This window comes from Pongo abelii, chromosome 1 (assembly GCF_028885655.2).
Source record: "Pongo abelii isolate AG06213 chromosome 1, NHGRI_mPonAbe1-v2.0_pri, whole genome shotgun sequence".
In the NCBI taxonomy this organism is placed as follows: domain Eukaryota; kingdom Metazoa; phylum Chordata; class Mammalia; order Primates; family Hominidae; genus Pongo; species Pongo abelii.
In genome coordinates this window covers 62,876,704-62,895,534 of record NC_071985.2, presented here as the reverse complement: position 1 = coordinate 62,895,534, position 18,831 = coordinate 62,876,704, and the positions used below count along the sequence as shown (strand labels likewise).

General features: G+C 34.9%; 1 protein-coding gene across 3 annotated transcripts in view; it reads left to right on the top strand.

Annotated features, from left to right (window-relative positions):
- PLA2G4A (phospholipase A2 group IVA) overlaps positions 1-18,831 on the top strand; it is a 166,666-nt gene that overhangs the window by 108,937 nt on the left and 38,898 nt on the right. For all 3 annotated transcript variants that reach the window (XM_009239984.3, XM_054527419.2, NM_001132692.1), the window contains 5 exon segments: positions 1,824-2,046; positions 2,785-2,899; positions 9,432-9,569; positions 9,664-9,756; positions 13,474-13,545. In XM_009239984.3, coding sequence (XP_009238259.1) covers positions 1,824-2,046; positions 2,785-2,899; positions 9,432-9,569; positions 9,664-9,756; positions 13,474-13,545 — 641 coding nt within the window.

Genomic DNA, 18,831 nt, shown 5'->3' with positions numbered 1-18,831 from the left:
AATGGTTGAAGTATTCTAGGTTTTTCTGTTTCTCACCAGGGTTTGTATTTCCAAGCCAACTACTTCATGAGGCGGGAAAAGAGAGAGAGAGAGAGAACACCAGATTACTTCAATCTTCAGAGAGCACATTGTGCATTTATTATAAGTATGAGAAGGTCCAGAATATCATATCTTTTTTGATTTGGATGAATCACACAGTAGACTTTGGAATAACTATAGGAATAAATGAATTGTGTATCTTTCAAGTATTCAAAGCTGCATTTTTATAGATATTTCGTGATTATACTAAGTTGAGTTGAGCAAGTCTATTTGATTTATCATTACCACATGTTGAGGGAACTGTTTCAAATTCAATTTGTACAAAAATCGTTTAAAGTTTTTTTTATTTCTGCACATGTGTTCCATTGTGGGTCTGTTACTCTCCATTTATTAACTGATTATTATTCTCAGCTTGTCTCCAAGGAACTCAAACCCAATAAGGAATTATAATTTATTGTGAAATGGGAATAGTTTGGTCTCTAAAAACTGAAATCTTGTATAATAGACTAAAAAAAAAAAGCCTATTGGGGAGAGGACAAATTTTGAATTCCAGTTCTGCTGTTATAAACTGGGAAATATGAACATGTTATTTAAATTTCCCAATGCTCTTTTTCTTGATAATTAAAATAGAATATTTGAAAGCCACCGTGAGTCTTCAAGACAACAGCTTATGAAGAATTAACCAACACAGTGCGCAGAATATACTAGGGGCCTAAGAAGAATTAGTTTTCTCCCCTCGAAGGGTTGATAACCATTATAGTAGACATTTTGATTTGAATCCCAAGGAAATAAGAGATTAAGACATGTGCTATTTTCTCCTTGGTTGGATGAAGTGATGGAGTGTTTACATATTCTATTTTTATTTTGTTCTGTGAGTTTCCTAAGCTGTGCTTGTCATATGCCAGACATTAGCTAGTCACTGAGGCTAAAAAAGATGAATAAACAAAGTTTATTTCCTGAAGGAGGAGGACACAATTTATTGAGGGGAACAGATAAGTAAACGAGTAATTAATAGTCAGCATGAGATCTACCATACTAAAGGTATTGGTTCACAGGTAGGAGCACCATAACTAAATATTTATTATCTAGATATCAAATATCAAGGCTCATGGTGATTTCCAGTTTTACCAGAAGTGGCCAAATGGCTGGCAGACAAGAAGCTTCATAAGAAAGCATTTACTTTAAAGACGTTATTTCTCGTTAGCATTTTGCCTTCAGATTCATATGTTCAGAAATTTAGAGACCTACAGTTGACAAGGTTTGAGATTTTTGTCTAGTTGGCCAATGGATAATTAAGGAAAAAAAAGCATTTGTCAAGGGAATTAGGAATTTACAATAGTTGGGACAACACATTTTCTACCTGTAGATAATCATCATGGAAATTTAGATGATCAGATTGCTTGACTAGTCTTGGAGCCAGACAAGTCAATTCACTTACATGACTCCGATGTGCTCTGTCATCAATCTCTAATAGTCTGATAGAGATACTCCATTCCTTGCACACCAGACAATGGACAGTAGTCCTAGTAGGGCACCTTCTCTCCTGGACTGTGGATGAAAGTTCAGTGTTTCCTCTGACACCTCTTTTTTTCTTTACCTTCATGGTAGACCAGCTCCTTTCTGATTGACACATTCTTTTCTTAAATGTTTTAATATCTGCAATCAGATAATGAAGTTAACCGAATATGTCCACCATGCTTTATTTACAGAGTGTGCCTGATTTCTTTGGAGACTGCTGTGTAATGCCCTTTATCTTTACTGATTGTGTTTTGTTTTCTGTATAGGTACATGTCAACCTTGTATTCTCACCCTGATTTTCCAGAGAAAGGGCCAGAGGAGATTAATGAAGAACTAATGAAAAATGTTAGCCACAACCCCCTCTTACTTCTCACACCACAGAAAGTTAAAAGATATGTTGAGTCTTTATGGAAGAAGAAAAGCTCTGGACAACCTGTCACCTTTACTGATATCTTTGGGATGTTAATAGGAGAAACACTAATTCATAATGTAAGTTAAAGTTCAACCTACATTGCTTTTATAACAAGTAGAGAGGACATATTATAATATTATATTTTAAATAAAAGAAAATGTAATACATTTTATAAAAGTCAGTGGACTCTACTTATTTGTCCAACTATGTGTACTGAGCCCATTCTCCCCACCAGAGATTGTAATTCTTCTACCTTTCAAACTAGTGCTTACTAATTCATTTCAATGATGTAAAGGTTTTGAATGTGTGAGAAAGTGCTTTTGTATTCCTTTTCTCTGGAAAAAAAAAAATCACATTTTAACCCTCAACTGCCCATTCCTTCCAAGAATGGTAACATTTTTAGATGAGGAAGAAGGAAGTTTGCCTGAATAGAGTCAAGAAAGGAAAGGGATCGCATAGAACAGACCCTCTTGATACATGATTGCATTGATGTTTCATTGAAGATAAAGCAGAGGAGAGCCTGTGACAGGGAGTCCAGGGACTAAGTTTCTTCCAGGCTCCACAGTTGCTAACTCATTCTCCAGTTCAGATGTAGACATATCATCTAGAGTTATGATTATTTTTTAAATGAAGGTAGTTACTTCCATAGAGCTTATTTTTTGTTGTTCATTCAGGACCTAGTAATTTCTAGAAGTAATAAGACTTATTTTTATTATAAAATTATAAGATTTTGATTGGAAGTACTATTTTGAATAGCATTCTTCCTGTATCTGTTTATAAATTTAAAGTCATCTTTTTCTTTCTTCTGTGGACAGAGAATGAATACTACTCTGAGTAGTTTGAAGGAAAAAGTTAATACTGCACAATGCCCTTTACCTCTTTTCACCTGTCTTCATGTCAAACCTGACGTTTCAGAGCTGATGTTTGCAGGTATGCTGTTTCCTTTCTCAGAACACTTCCTGGAACCTCTGAATTGCAGTTTCCCATGGTTTTCTTTAGAGGAAGGTCATAAGCAATTTCAGTTGTTTATTTTAATGTATTTTCTGTAACATAAGACTTTGAAAATATAAGAAAATAGAGATGATTTCCTGGTTGTAGAGAATATTCCATGAAACTAGTAACTAATGTATTTTCATTGACTATAGTAAAATAAAAATCATGGATACAATCAATCAATACAGTCAATTAATTATCCATTCCTCAGTAACTTTTGACAAAATAATATGCCTAGTGCTTTTAGGTAGGGCAAATTGTTTTACTTGTTGGTTATCTTTTCATTAATTGGGTCATATGATCTACAGTCGTCCCTTAGTACTCATGGGGGATTGGTTCCAGGCCCCCACTGTGGATACCAAATTCAGTGGCTGCTCAAGCCCCACATACAAAATGGCACAGTGTTTGCAGGTAACCTACACACATTCTTCTGTATACTTTAAATCATCTCTAGGTTATTTACAATGCCTAATACAGCGTAAATGCTAGGTAAATTGTTGTTATATTGTTTAGGGAATAATTACAAGGAACAAAAGTCTGTACATGTTTAGTACAGATCAAACATAGTACATGTCAACAACGTTACATTTTCTGGAATTTTTAAAAAATATTTTTGATCTGCAGTTGATAGAATTTGCTGAACTCATGGGTATATAGAGCCAACTGTATGTTTGCCATTCAAAGTGCTGTTGTGATTTTTATAATTCAGCAGCTAAAAAGTTCTAGTGTATATTTGTAGTGGTTGATGAACAAATGCCTCATTTTGTTAAAATCTCAGGAGTGAACACTTGTTTCTTCTCAAGCTTTGCTTCTTGGATACTATAAAAGTGTACAACACTACTTGGGAGGCTGGGGCAGGAGAATGGCATGAACTCGGGAGGCAGAGCTTCCAGTGAGCTGAGATCATGCCACTGCACTCCAGCCTGGGCCACAGAGCGAGACTCCATCTCAAAAAAAAAAAAAAAGTGCACTACAGCATACTTTTGGGGGGCCTCTGCCAGTGTTAGTCTGCAGCACAATGGCATTTCTGACTGTGGCTGGTGGGCTTCATTCTATTTTTAGGAAAATTATCTCAGTGACTTCAGACACACCATGAGCTTTAAAAACCATCATGAATGGTGTGTAATTAGCACACATATTTCCAGAATCCTTTTGTAATTTTCACTTTTCTCTCAACTGCCTCTCAGACAAAAATTTTGAATAGTTTACAAAAATTAGCACACAAGGGATCCATTCATTCGAATGTTTATTAAAATATTGGCTAAAATGTTTGTCATGCTTATGGTTCAGAAGGCACTTATCACATTTGCTATTTTATTCCATGTTTCCTACAACCGGGGAGTAGGTATTTTTAGCTCTGTTCAACAGAAGAAAAACCAAAACCTCATAAAGATTAAATAATTTGCACATTGCTGCTTAGAAAGTAATTAGCAGTGCTGAAATTGGTTTCAAAAATCCTTTGTTCTTTTTATTTTACCATACTAACTTCTGATGTGTACATAGTGATTACCGTCTATATAGATTGCAGTCTGCCAGGCGCTAAGGATGAATTCCTCTTTCCTCACTACAATATATTGTCCCTACCCTATAAGACCTTATAGTCTGTTTGGAAAATTTACAATAATTATTAAAGAAGTTAAGGCACAAGAGAGTACAGAACTGTTACTATACACTGTCATTTTGACCAAGTTATATAACCTATGTTAGACCCAGTTTTCTCAACTGTTAAGTGAAGATGAGACTTCTTACCATGTTTTGCCAAAAAATGAGACAAAGTACGTAAACAATGGCAGGCCCTAATAATAAGTTTCCAGTGAATTTTAACAATTTAGAATGTTCTGTGAAAGCTGTATAAGAAAAGTCAGAGGTCTAGATCTTAAAGATTAATAGGATTTGAATATGAAAGGCACATTTAATTATTGGATTGTGGAGGGGGGCGTATAGTAGGGTCAGGGATAAATCTGGTATGCTCAATGGCAACAAGGAACCACACATCTTGGGCTACAATGGAGTTCATAGTAGAGAGTTGAGACTTTATTACATAGAAAAGTAAGTGCCATAATGAAATTCCTCCCCCTGCCCCATAGCTATTATCTTGTGGAGCTTTGAAATTTTTGGAATTGTTTGATCTATAACACTTGCATGCTAGTCAGATTTTTGCATGGCCAAATGAATCATCCTTCACCCAGGAAGAATTATGATATGGTCAAAAGAGCACTACATCCTAATTTAAAAGCCTTGTCTTACAATACTTCTAAGCTGAATACCTCAGGCTAGTCATGTAATCTCTGATTCTTATTTTCCTCCTTATTTAAAAAAATATATTAACCCTAAGATTTATCTTCCAGAGCTATTTAGACAATAATATGAAATATGCATAAGATGAGACTGAAAACTATAAAGAGGCATACAAATATAAAAGTTTGTTTTTATTGTCATGATTGTTCTGGACTTTTCACAGTGGTTATATTTTATTCTGAATTTTTAGTCAATATCCATTTTCAAAGAAAACCTAACTAAAATAATTAAAGAATAAATAATATTTGGGTGAGTGGATATTTTGGGTTCTTTTAGACTGAAAAAAGGCTGTTTTGTATTCAGTTAGTAGTCTTTGGACCTGGATGTGTCTGCTTTTGACATCTGCTTAACTGCAGTACTGCTACTGAGATGAGTGGTGCACCATTAACCTTCATTGTTAAGCTTCTGTCATAAGGCGGTTTGAGCTGTGTCTTCCAACAGATTTAGACAAAATCATTAAACATTAATTATATGAATCTTGTACCCAGATAAGACATCTTAAGGTACATGTCTTGAGTGTTCAAGTAGCTTTACTTGAGTTATTGAGAAAAAAAGAATAGAGACATGTCTGTAATTTATTCTTCTAATATATGCTTAGATTGAAAGTGGCTGTGTAGAAGAAAAAGTTGAGATAGTCTCTGAATTATATTTTTAAAAGTCAAATAATCAAATTAGCTTACAGAAGCTTTATTAACAATTTTGCTTCAACAATACCGGATAACATTTTCCCTCCCTCTTGGAATAATTTTAAACACACCTTTCATTTAGAAATTTCTTGGAAATTTTCAACAAATAAACATTGGTGTTTAAACTGTTAGAAATTCCTGACTCCTCCACTACATCACATTGCTGAAAGGACTTAGAACATTTATTTAAAAATTTCCACTGGTGAATCAACTGCATTTATGGATTACAACTTATGGTTATGAACTTAGCATCATGCTAAAGTTTTCGACAGACACTTTAGAAGTATAAATATAGTACTTTTCCTCAAGAAAGTTATAATCCTATTGAAAGAGACAAAAATAAAGCATTGAAAAATTCCTATAATATACCTAGACCTGACATAAGTGTGTAGACCTGACATAAGGGTGAGATATCATAGAGATTTAGTATAGTCATAAGAAAGGGTGATGAAACTTGGATTTTAGTCGAATGTAGAAGGATCTATCAAGTACAGGTAAAAAGATATCTTTGTGTGGGAACAGTATGAGAAAATGCTCAGAAGGGAAGCCAGAGTTATGTTTTGGGCATCACTATTAAAAAAAAAAAGACTAGTCTAGGACTTATGCACACACTGGTGAAGAAAAGGTGTTGTATTTGGAGGCACCATTAGTCCCAAGTTATGGAATGATTTTAATTCCAGACAGAAATATTTTTATTTGATTTTGATGATAATGGGAAATAGTTAATGCTTTTGTGCAGGGCAATAAAATTATTTATGTAGTGTTTTTGAAAAAGGCACTTTGGTGACCAATAAAAACAGAATGGAAAGGAATGAAACTGGAGCAGAGATATCACTGTGCTTTTGCGATAAGGCCCTGGAACTAGGGACATACTGATAAGAAAAGAATAGATGATATGAGAGGCCTAAAAGTTATCGGTGTGATGCAATGATGGATTTGATAGAGTGATAGCATGGTTTACTGAAATAGGTAAGCTGGCCCGGGAAGAAGGGTGATGAGTTCTTATCTACGTAAGTATAGTGGGAGGAGATGACAGAATATCTGAGTGTAAGGGCCCCAAAGGAAGTTGAAAGTACATGCAGGTGCAGGAGAGAGGTTGGAGTCAAAAGGTAGAGTCACCAGCAGGAGATAATTAGTTGAAAACTAACACCGTGAGTTCTTCAGTGAGGGATGCAGAGCTCATTTTAGCTTTTGAGAATGCCTATAGTTACTGTGTGCCCAGGCCACGGCACTAATCAAGAAGAGATCGCTAGAAAAGTAGGAACCAGGAAATTGTTATGCCTCAGTTCCCATGATAGGGCTGTGAAATTGAGAGATAGGAAATTACTTGTATGTATACAGGAATTTTCCTAACATCCTCTGATTCATTGCTAGTTATGTCTCACAAACTCCATGTAAATCATTTGTAAATCATACCACTTTCTGATGAAGAATATATGTACCATTTGGCTTTGACATATAATGAATTACAATGTTATCAAAATTGTGATTTCATCACTTCCTTCATGAAAGGAGGGTGTTGTGACCTACCATTGAACAAACAATAAATATAGATCCACAATTCCTTTTCCAAACCTTTGGTGACATGTGTTTTAGAATTCAAAATGTTTGGATTTTAGAGATCTAAAGATACTCATATTGTGTATTACCTAATACCCCAGTGGGTTCTTATAATCAAACAGTGATATTTCTCCAATAGGATATATAAATATCCACATTGAGTGGGATAAATGAATTATAAGAGCTCCCACTGACATTCAAGCCTGATTTCTCACTAAATGAATTCAGATCAGATTTTACCACCAAATGAATAACAAAGAAGCTTATGAATTTTTGAATTGTTTGGATTTTGTATTGTTGGATAAGATATTACAGACATATCATAATTTCAGAAAGAGAAAAACTAGAAAAAAAATGAAGTGGGACAGAGAATTATGAGTTGGGCAGGGATGGATGATGTTGGGATTTTAAAATGGACCGTCAGCAAAGACCCTAAAATAAAGATTAAGTAGGAGCAAGCATTATAACTGCAGAAGGGAATAGCAAGTGTAAGGTGCTGAAGTGGGAATGAACTTGACTTCTTTGAGGAACAGCAAGAAGATCTGTGCTGTGCGGCTGAAGTGAAGTGGGATACGCAAGACAAAATGTGATAGAACATTGTTAGGAGGGATGTGGTCACATCTCACAGGGAGTGGGATCTAGGCCAGAACGGAATCTTGTAGGCCCTGTTTTTATTTTCAGTGTAATGGGAAGCTTTCAGATGACACTGGTGTGCTGTGATTTATATTTTTAAAGATTTATTCTGGCTATGGGATATCAAAAAGATAACAGGTGAACAGAGTAGAAGCATTTTAGGAGGCTATTGTGGAGATCCAGGAGAGAGAATACAGCAATTTGTATCAGTATGATCACAGTGGACAAATGAATAAGTGACCAGGTTCTAAACATACCTCGTGATAGAGCCTACAGCACTTGATTTTTCCTGTGTAAGCTATAAGGGAAAGAGCATCAAGGATAATCCTAAAGTGAGTAGTAGCATGAATAATAGTACCATTTACCAACGAGAAGAATGAAGGAGTTGCAAATGTAGAAAATGGGAATCAGAAACCAGGAGTTCTTGCTGAAGACATCAAGATGCAGATGATTATTAGACATAGTTGTAGCCATGGGAATACATGAAACACAAAGTGGCTACTATTTATTGAGCAATTAAAATGTGCTATGTCCTCTTCTAAGCTCCTTACATTTCTTAACTCAGTGGATCTTCAAAACAATCCTACACACTATCTACTTGTGATATGTGATTTTATTCACATTTTATAGATTAGGGACCTAAGACAGAGAGAGAATAATACCCAAGTCAGTAAGCACAGCTCATAAGCAGCAAAATAGGATTTGATCCCAGACAGTCCAGCTCCAGAGCCCCCGCTCTTAGACAGTGTACGTCTCTGGCACTATTACCATGTTTTTCTAAGGCATTCAACCTAAAAACTTTGTATTGCAATCTTGTGGAGTTAGAATAGATGGTTAGTGAGCAAAATTGAAGTGAAGGTGAAGAAAAGATAAATGTTAGAAAACATTTTATTTCATTTTAATAAACTGTTTGAATTGTTTAAAAGAGTTTAATTTATTCTGTGTGCTCCATGAAATTTATATCTAGTTAGCAGTTTTCAGTTTCCTATTCTATAGAAAGAAAACTGACTTCAAAAAGACATCTGAGATTTTAAATAGAAAAGTGCATCTAATTTCTGCAAATTAGAAGGGATCTTTTTGCATTGTCTTGTCTTATTCACCTCTAAGCGTTTTCCCCCCAACTTCTACACAATGTCATATACATAATGGGCATTTGGCTAATGTTTTCATTTTGATATTTTAAATAAGTGAATGAGAATAAGCATAACATTATTAGAGTGATCATTAATTGTGCACACCATGCCGTAGCATTTTCCTATTAATGGATTGCCTTGTTTTTAAAATACTTTCAGATTGGGTTGAATTTAGTCCATACGAAATTGGCATGGCTAAATATGGTACTTTTATGGCTCCTGACTTATTTGGAAGCAAATTTTTTATGGGAACAGTCGTTAAGAAGTATGAAGAAAACCCCTTGCATTTCTTAATGGGTAAGTGATCAAAATAAAAATATATCACTGACTTGTTTGACTATTTTGAAACCTGGTACCTTTTAAGTTATTTTCTGTTTCTGCTTTATTTTAGGTGTCTGGGGCAGTGCCTTTTCCATATTGTTCAACAGAGTTTTGGGCGTTTCTGGTTCACAAAGCAGAGGCTCCACAATGGAGGAAGAATTAGGTATCCTAAAGATATGCTTACATTGATACAAATCTTGCTACATTGATAAAGTTTATTGACATATATAGAGAGAATATTAAATCTTTGTAAATATTTCAATTATTCTAAATTTATTAATAATTTGGTTGAATCAATCTAAATATTTCCTAAAAATAATATGTAAGTTACTTCTTAAGTATTGTTTTGACACTGAGGTTATAAAACTCATAAAAATCATTGATTCCTAAGAGTAATTATTAATAGAACACATTTCTATTCCTTTTTTGCATTATACTGCTAAACATACTATTTTTATTAGAAAGTCCTCTTTTTATCAAATAAGAATAGCTTTTTAAAGATTAGATTCACCAACAGCTAAATATAATGTACCACTGAAGTTTATGCTTGTCACAGTTTATTTAACCCTTAAATATTAACTCACTGGAATTCTGTTAGCATCTTATACTAATCTATACCCAAAAGAAGGAAAAAAATCAAATCACCTCTAGTACACTTAAACTAATGATTTTCATTAAATCTAACCCATTGGCCTATAATAAATTACGAATATTTACAAAACCTGAGAAAGTAGACAATCTCAATTGGGGACCAGTGGTTTTCATTCATTGTAAGAATGCCATAGAAACATGTTTCCTTAAATTAATAAATTTGACTTAAAGCAAACAAAAAATTTACATTCAGCTTCTTCCAAAAGCCTTTCCACCTGTATTTTGATCAACATTAATTTTTGTTTTGACTGTTTTGACTGATAGCATAAAGAAATGGTGGCATGCTAAATCTGAATTCGGAGCCATAACAGCAGGGACCTGGGAGAAGTGCCTGATGGACTATCAGCACAACTACCTACTATCTCTTCTCTATCTTGGAAGTAGCACAGATCTATCTGAGAACAAAGAAGTCGACAGAATAATATTGATGACTTTTTAAATAATTAATTTATTTGAAGAATGCTTGCATACAAAAAGCTTACTGCAGGAATTTTAAACAAGCTGTCCTTGGTTATCCCAGGCAATGTCAGTTGATTTAATTAAGTTTGCATGCAAAAGAGAATACAATTGTAACATTAATTGGAACATTAAGTTGGCTTATAAGCAGTATTTCCACTGCTCCTACAATTGATTTTAGTTATTTGATAATTTATTTAATATTTGTATTTAGTGTGGTAAACTCCTGTAGTTCATAATATTTTCAAGAGTGTCATTTGTATTTTTGTTAGTTCTTAATGAATAATGGAAAAGTTATCTTATAATTTCATTGGAGCCAAAGATTTTAAAATAAAAATAAAAACAAACACACAAATAAGACACCTTGGGTTTGTTTATTTTCTGTCCTCTGATCATCACCCAGTTAATGAGCAAACAAGGTAGGTGGCACTCATGAGCCTGCTGTGACATTTACCACGGGGCACATTCTCTTAATAGTAACTGCAAGGCAACGTGTATAATGATAAAATGATCTTACTTGATTTCTTTTAATGAACATTACATCCCAGATTAATGTCCTGTTCCCAACTCTTTGTGGAAATAACAAACTCTTTCTCTAAATTATGTGAAGACTTTAGAAAAAAAAAAAAAAAGAAGAAGAAAGAGAAGATCACATATTGAGGCTTGCTTCCTGTACCCCTCTGTTGAATAATCCAGATAACCTAGGGTTTGTTGTTTTTTCTTCTTAAGGCAGGAAGAGAATAGGACTGAAATAACAGATCTGAATGTGGGTGAGACAGTGGCTAAAAGCCAAGGAAAAGGAGGAGGTTTATACTAGGTAGTTTTGAGAAGGTTCTTTGTTGAGAAGTTTCTTTAGAGGCCGGCAGTCTGGCAGCTTATTGACTCGGACTGTGTGTCAGACTGAGGGGGAATATCGTGTATGTGTGATCCGCCAGTCGGCAGGAAGCATGTTACCTCAGATTAAGTAAGGATTTCCAGAAATGAAACCAGAGAGGTGACCAAGAGGACTCTGAGGACTCCTGGTGACTACTCTATCCTTTGGCCGACTGAAGTCTACCTCCTAAAGGAGTGTTCAGAGATGATTTTTACTTTTTTGTTTTCTTCCTTCTGAAGAAAGACTTTAAGGTAAATTGGGCTACAATCAGGTAACTCTGAATGAAGTTATTTACTCTCTAAGGAGTTTTGAATGAATGTGAAAAATTTACACTTTTGAGGGATGGAGTTGTACATTATACTAGGATGGAAAATATGTAAATTCAGAATAGTTAGCTATTCATATCATGAAGTCTTTCTTACAAATAAGACAGTATTTTGGTGAACTATTTTCTTAAACTATCATATGTGACAGAAAGAAAGAAAGGAAAGAAAGATAGAAGAAAGAAAGAAGAAAAAGAAGGAAAAAGAAAGAGAGAGAAAGAAGGAAGGAAGGAAGGAAAGAAGGAAGGAAGGAAGGAAAGAAGGAAGGAAGAAAGGAAGAAAGAAGGAAAGGAAGAAAGAAAGAAATAAGGAAAGAAAGAAAGAAATAAGGAAAGAAAGAAAGGCAATAGAAAGAAAGAAAATACTTAAGGAAGGAAAAGAAAATAAATGTAGGACTAGAAACACACCTAATGTATATGGCACCTGGGATCGATCATTTCTTAACATCTCCCACACCTCCATGTAACAAAATTACTATTGATGATAGCCATGAAATGAAACTAATAATATTAGCTTGTGAACATTTTATCAAATTTTTTATGTATAATCATGCCAGTAAAAACTTAAAAAAATAAATGTCAATCCATTGCCTTAAGCATTTATTAACCCTTCCATTACTAACTCTTGCTCATTCACGCACATTTTACTTGAAAAAAGACAACTAGGCTGGGCACTGTAGCTCACACCGGTAATCCCAGTTTTTTGGGAGGCCAAGGAAGGAGGATCACTTGAGTCCAGGAGTTTGAGACCAGCCTAGGCAATAGAGTGAGACTTCATTTCTGCCAAAAAAAAAAAAATTAAAAAAATTAGCCAAGCATGATGGCCCATGCCTATAGTCCCAGCTACTCAGGAGGCTAAGGTGGAACGGTTGCTTGAGCCCAGAGGCAGAGGTTGAAGTGAGCAGAGATCATGCCACTGCAGGCCAGCCTGGGTAACCATTTAAAAAAACATAAAGAAGAAAGATAACTAGTTATTATGCTAGAATTTACTGCTGTCTTTGTTTTAAGGATTTCTGGTTGTTATTTTAGTTTTTATAACTGCTCTCTTAATATGTTCTGCAGGAAGCACAAATTCTTGACACCAAAAGGTGAATTTCAACTGACAATTTTCAATATTATTGAAAGTCAAAAGATAATTTATGTTAGTATCTTTCATTCATTTTAAGAAAACTGTCTTGTAGCTCACCTATAGATTTTGGTTTTATCCTTTATCTTCATAAACACCACTTAAAAATATCCAATAAAGAAAAAGCCATATTTTTTGGTATAACAAGGAGCTTCCTATAATCAAGTTGTTATTTTTGTCAGAATTATGATAAACATAAAATTATCCTCTTTAAATCATGAATTAATAAATATAAACTAATTTTTCATGTCCCAGGAAATTTTGTTTTCAGTGAGAAATCTGAAAACATGATTAAATCTAATAAATCTAGAATTATTAAATGGATTTAAATTTATACTAGTAGAGCTAGTAGATCTCACTCTGTGGTTTTGCTCAGATTACCTTTTAATAATAAATTTAATTGTTAATTTTGACACCTGAAATGCTTCATTTTTTTGTTTTCTTTTCACAGAAAATATTACAACAAAGCATATTGTGAGTAATGATAGCTCGGACAGTGACGACGAATCACATGAACCCAAAGGTGAGTGAGCCGGAAACTTTTCTGGCCGAGATCCATGAGGAAAGGATATGAACACTTTGTCTGATTTTCTCACTCAAGATGCTGATTGTAATCTTCACTTCAGACACGGAAGTGATAAAATTGTAGCTTTCTATTGAGAGAGAGGATTGCATATTGCATGTCTAATAAAATAGGCAGCACATATAGATCCCTAATTTATTTTGTTTTAATACCTCAAAAATACTATAAGTTGAACAGATGAACAGATCCAAGATGGTAGAAATGCTGAATTCTATTTTAAGTCTGATTAGAGCACTAGGCTTCTCAGCATGGTTACTGTGATTTGGGAACCTTTTTAGAAGGCTTTAAAAATTAACATTTTGTCTTTCAGAATTTTGTTATTAAGTAACATGAAAAATTATATTCTCACTCCATTCCTGACCCTTATCTCACTGGCTACACCCCCCCACTCCTTGAGAAGGGATTAGTGATGAAGTGGGGTAAAAGTATCAAGAACTTGATGCGTATATTATTTGATAGTATAAATGAGCCCTTTTACATTTTGACAAGGTAGTTTTCAGTTTGGTGTGGATCATGATAGTCAGTGATGGACTTGGGGCAGAGATAAGGTGAGGATCAGATTTGCAACAAATATGAAGGTCATATTTGTTGTAAATGTTTTGTGGTAAAATAGATTATTTTGACACAGTGTTTTGAGATAGCCATTTATAAAAATGTTCCCAATAGTTAAAAAAAAAAGCCAACAAACAAAAACAACAACAACAAAAAAAACAAAACAAAGGGAAGGCTTTATAAGAACAGGATGTATCCGTCCTATTACAGTTTGAATATGGTCATCTAGATTTTAGAAGATATTAAATGCTTTCTGGTCCAAAACTTAATTAATTCCACTAGGCATGGAAGAGCCTGTTTTATCCTTGCTTAATTATTACTAAAATTAAAATTCTTTTTTCATAGCTGGGCTATTATTTCCTCAGAAGATGTGTTTGTGTAAATTAAAGAAAAGCTGCCTTCTCTGGAGAATGTAGCTGCACAGGGCCATGGCTTGGCTAGTGTGTGGTGTCTTGCGAACATTAAAAAAGAGGATTCCCCCTGGGCAGCCAATGCTTTCATCTGGGCACGAGGCTTGGCTAGATGAGTGCAAGCTGGGTTCAGCCCTGATTTGCCCCCCTATCCTGCTGTGTTATGTAGCCCATGATCTGCCTAATCAAATAATGACCAGCAGCCTTGATCCTTACGCAGGAACCCAAAAAGAACCCTGTCCTGGAAGGAAGCAAGTCTTCATCCTGGCTCCTTCATTTTTAAAATTTAGAATTTATATATATTTTAGTTGTTTAAGTCCTTTTTGTTTTGAATTTCCTTTTAATGAAGGAAGCTAGCTATTGTAAATGGGACAGCTATCATATGCCTAGCATATTTAGAATTATTTGTATATTGATTTAGGGACTACTGAGGAGACAGAATAATGGTTTCTCCATTATTAAGTATTTCTATAGATGGTCAGTACATTTGATAACCCCTACAGTACTAGCTGAGTCTTAAGGCTGAGAAGTTCAAAGACTGTTGAATATGGCTGCTTTGGTTTTAGGATCAGCCTTGCTTACAGCATGATATTTAGTATGTGGTTAAGGTTTTCTTTTCGGCTCTTAGTATTTATTTTTTCTCTTTCACATAGAGTTTTTAGAGCAGTTTTAGGCTCAAAGCAAAACTAAGCGCAAAGTACAGAGTTCCCATATGTCCCCTGTCCACCTTCCACCACCCCTGCCTCTCCCACTATAAACATTCCACACCAGAGTGGTACATTTGTTACAACTGATGAACTTAAATTGACATTATTATCAGTCAAAGTCCATAGTTTACAGTAGGACTCACTGTTGATGTATATTCTATGGGTTTTGACAAATATGTAATGACATATATTCATCATTATACATGTCACACACACTAGTTTCACTGCTCTAAAAATCCTGTCTCCTGCCTCTGTCCCCTGCTCCCCCAACCCGTAACAAGCACTAATCATTTTACTCTCTCCATAGTTTCGCCTTTTCCAGAATGTCATATAGTCAGAATCATACAATAATGTAGCCTTTTCAGATCTTTCACTTAGTAGCGTGCATTTAAAGTTCCTCTATGTTTTTTCTTGGCTTCATAGCTTATTTTTTTTAGCACTGAATAATATTGCATTGTCTGGTTGTGCCACAGTTTAGTTATTCATTCACCTGCTGAAGAAGGTGAACTTGGAAAACTTGAACTTTGCTTCCAAGTTTTGGACATTATGAATAAAACTGCTAGAAAAATCTATGTTCATGTTTTGGTGTAGACACAGATTTTTCAATTTATTTGGGTAAATACCATGGAGCACAATTGCTGGATCATATGGTAAGAGTATATTTAGTTTTCTAAGAAACTGCCAAATGGTCTTCCAAAGTGGCTGTACCATTTTGCATTTCCTACCAGCCATGAATGAAGTTCTTGCTGCTCCACATCTTTTAAACATTTGGTATTATCTATGCTTTGGATATTGGTCATTCTAATAGGTATGTAGTAGTATCTTTTTATTGTTTTAATTTGCATTTCTCAAATGACATTTAACTTGAAGCATCTTCTCACATGCTTATTTGCCATCTGTATTTTTTTTTTTGATGAGGTATCAGTTCAGGCCTTTGGCCCATTTTTGGATTGCGGTTATTTTCTTATTATTGAGCTTAAAGTGTTCTTTGTATGTTTTGTATTACATGTTTTAAATCAAATATGTCTGTTGCAAATAATTTCTTTCAATCTGTGGCTTGTCCTTTTATTCTCTTGAGGCTCTTTCATGTTTAGTCATATGATTTTGAGCAAAGTTTTAGGCATTTTCAGCTTTAGTTTCTTCAAACCTATCCTGGAACCATTTACCTTCTCTCACAGAATCGTTGCAATCATTAAATTAGCAAATGCATACAAAAGGGCTTTAAGTTGTAAAGGGCGATGCAAATAGAAATGTACTATTAGTGTTATGATTAATAAGCAATAAGTATCATTTATATGTTGACTGTTGGGTTTGTCCCACAAGTGATGCCATTATCAAAGGTATCCTGGTATGGAAGTGAGGGCTTATTGAATAATAAGAAGAAAAGTAAGAAGCGACAGCCCCAAAATCTTTGGAAATAATTGCGTATCTCATTTATATCCTGTGTAACTAGAGATAGAAACTGTTCACTTTAAAGCCTGGATTGTTCTAGTAAAAGACATTTTTTGTCCTGTTTGGCATTAGAAAAGTGTAAGAGTAAAAAGTAGTGTATTTGTTTTTGGTGACTATATAGTCATCTGGACTGGTTACTGAATGAAAGATCTCTTCATTTACTCAGCTCAGTTAAACAAATACCTGTGAAGATAAGCATTATAGATCATGCTACTATAAAGACACATGCACACGTATGTTTATTGTGGCACTATTCATAATAGCAAAGACTTGGAACCAACCCAAATGTCCATTGTGATAGACTGGATTAAGACAATGTGGCAAATATATACCATGGAATACTATACAGCCATAAAAAAGGATGAGTTCATGTCCTTTGCAGGGACATGCATGAAGCTGGAAACCATCATTCTCAGCAAACTATCACAAAGACAGAAAACCAAACACCACATATTCTCACTTGTAGGTGGGAATTAAACAATAGAACACTTGGACACAGGGTGGGGAACATCACACACCGGGGCCTGTCAGGGTGTGGGGGGCTGGGGGAGGGATAGCATTAGGAGAAATACCTAATGTAAATGATGAGTTGATGGGTGCAGCAAACCAACATGACACATGTATACCTATGTATCAAACCTGCACGTTGTGCACATGTACCCTAAAACTTAAACTATAATAAAATATATATTTATTATGGTTTTATGTATGTTTAGTTTACATTTATTGGAAATTATGAAGCTGACTATAGAATCTCTTTTTTTCTCTTTATTTCAACACACACACACACACACGTACACACACAGTTTTATAAATGCATGAATATTTATATACAGGGTTCCCAGAAATCAGAAAATAATGGGGTTTAGGCAGGTGAAGTTATACAGTACCATAAATTATTCTTTGATTTTGATTATGAATAAATAAGATTGATGATGATGATGCTTCTGCTGCTGCTGCTACAACTGTTTCTGCTGCTAGCTAGTGTTTATTAAGAATTTAATATGAGCCAGGCATTTTTCTGAGAAAATTACATAGATGCACAAACACAGTTAATTCTCACAACTTTAGGAGGTTTATCAATGAGAAAATGGAGGAAGAGACGGGGAAAGTAACTAGAAAATAGTGGAGAGAGGGTTGGCACCCAAGGATTCTCATTCTGGAGCCAGTGCTATAAATGACCATACAATATAGTTTCCCAGGAGTAATGGTGTATGCATAGGTTTTAAGGAAAAAGTCATTTAAAACTGCTTCTTTGGGATGATTGCTGAATTTTAAAATGTTCAGGCGTTTGTTTAAATTAAAGGCTTTTAAATCCCCAAACTTTATAAGCAAGGATGAAATGACAGGTCGTAAGATCAATAGGTCATAAGGGTGTTTATTGAGTAGCAAATATATGTTGAATCCTTTAGCTCTCTCTCCTCATTTTGCAGAAATCCTGAATGTTTGTTAAACAGGATAAGATTTCTTAAGGTAACTTAAGAAATGTAGAGGATAGAATTAACCAGTGGATTTTCTGTGTGTAAGTTATATGTGTGCATGCAAGTGTGTGCACTTGAAGCCAGAGAAAAGGAAGAAAGCAATTCAGGAAAGAAGGAAAGGGGGAAAATGAAAGAAATTTACCTGGAAATCTGAGCACAGACCAAGTGGCACTGTCAAGAATATACCCTTTACACGCACTATAGGTAAAAGGTGAACTAAGAACAACTTAAGAACAAAAATGATTAACTGCAATATTAATTTAGGCAAATAAACATGTTAAACCAAATAGAGCTTCATTGTTAATTTTAACATTCAATTATCCAAAGAAGATCCTCTTTTTTTTTTAAGACAGAATCTTGCTCTGTCATCAGGCTGGAGTGCAGTGATGAGATATCAGCTCACTGCAACCTCCGCCTCCCGGGTTCAAGCGATTATCCTGCCTCAGCCTCCCGAGTAGCTGGGACTACAGGTGCACGCCACCATGCCCAGCTAATTTTTTTTTTTATATATTTTTAGGAGAGACGGGGTTTCACCTTGTTGGCCAGGATGGTCTCGATCTCTTGACCTCATGATCCGCCCGCCTCGGCCTCCCAAAGTGCTAGGATTACAGGTGTGAGCCACCG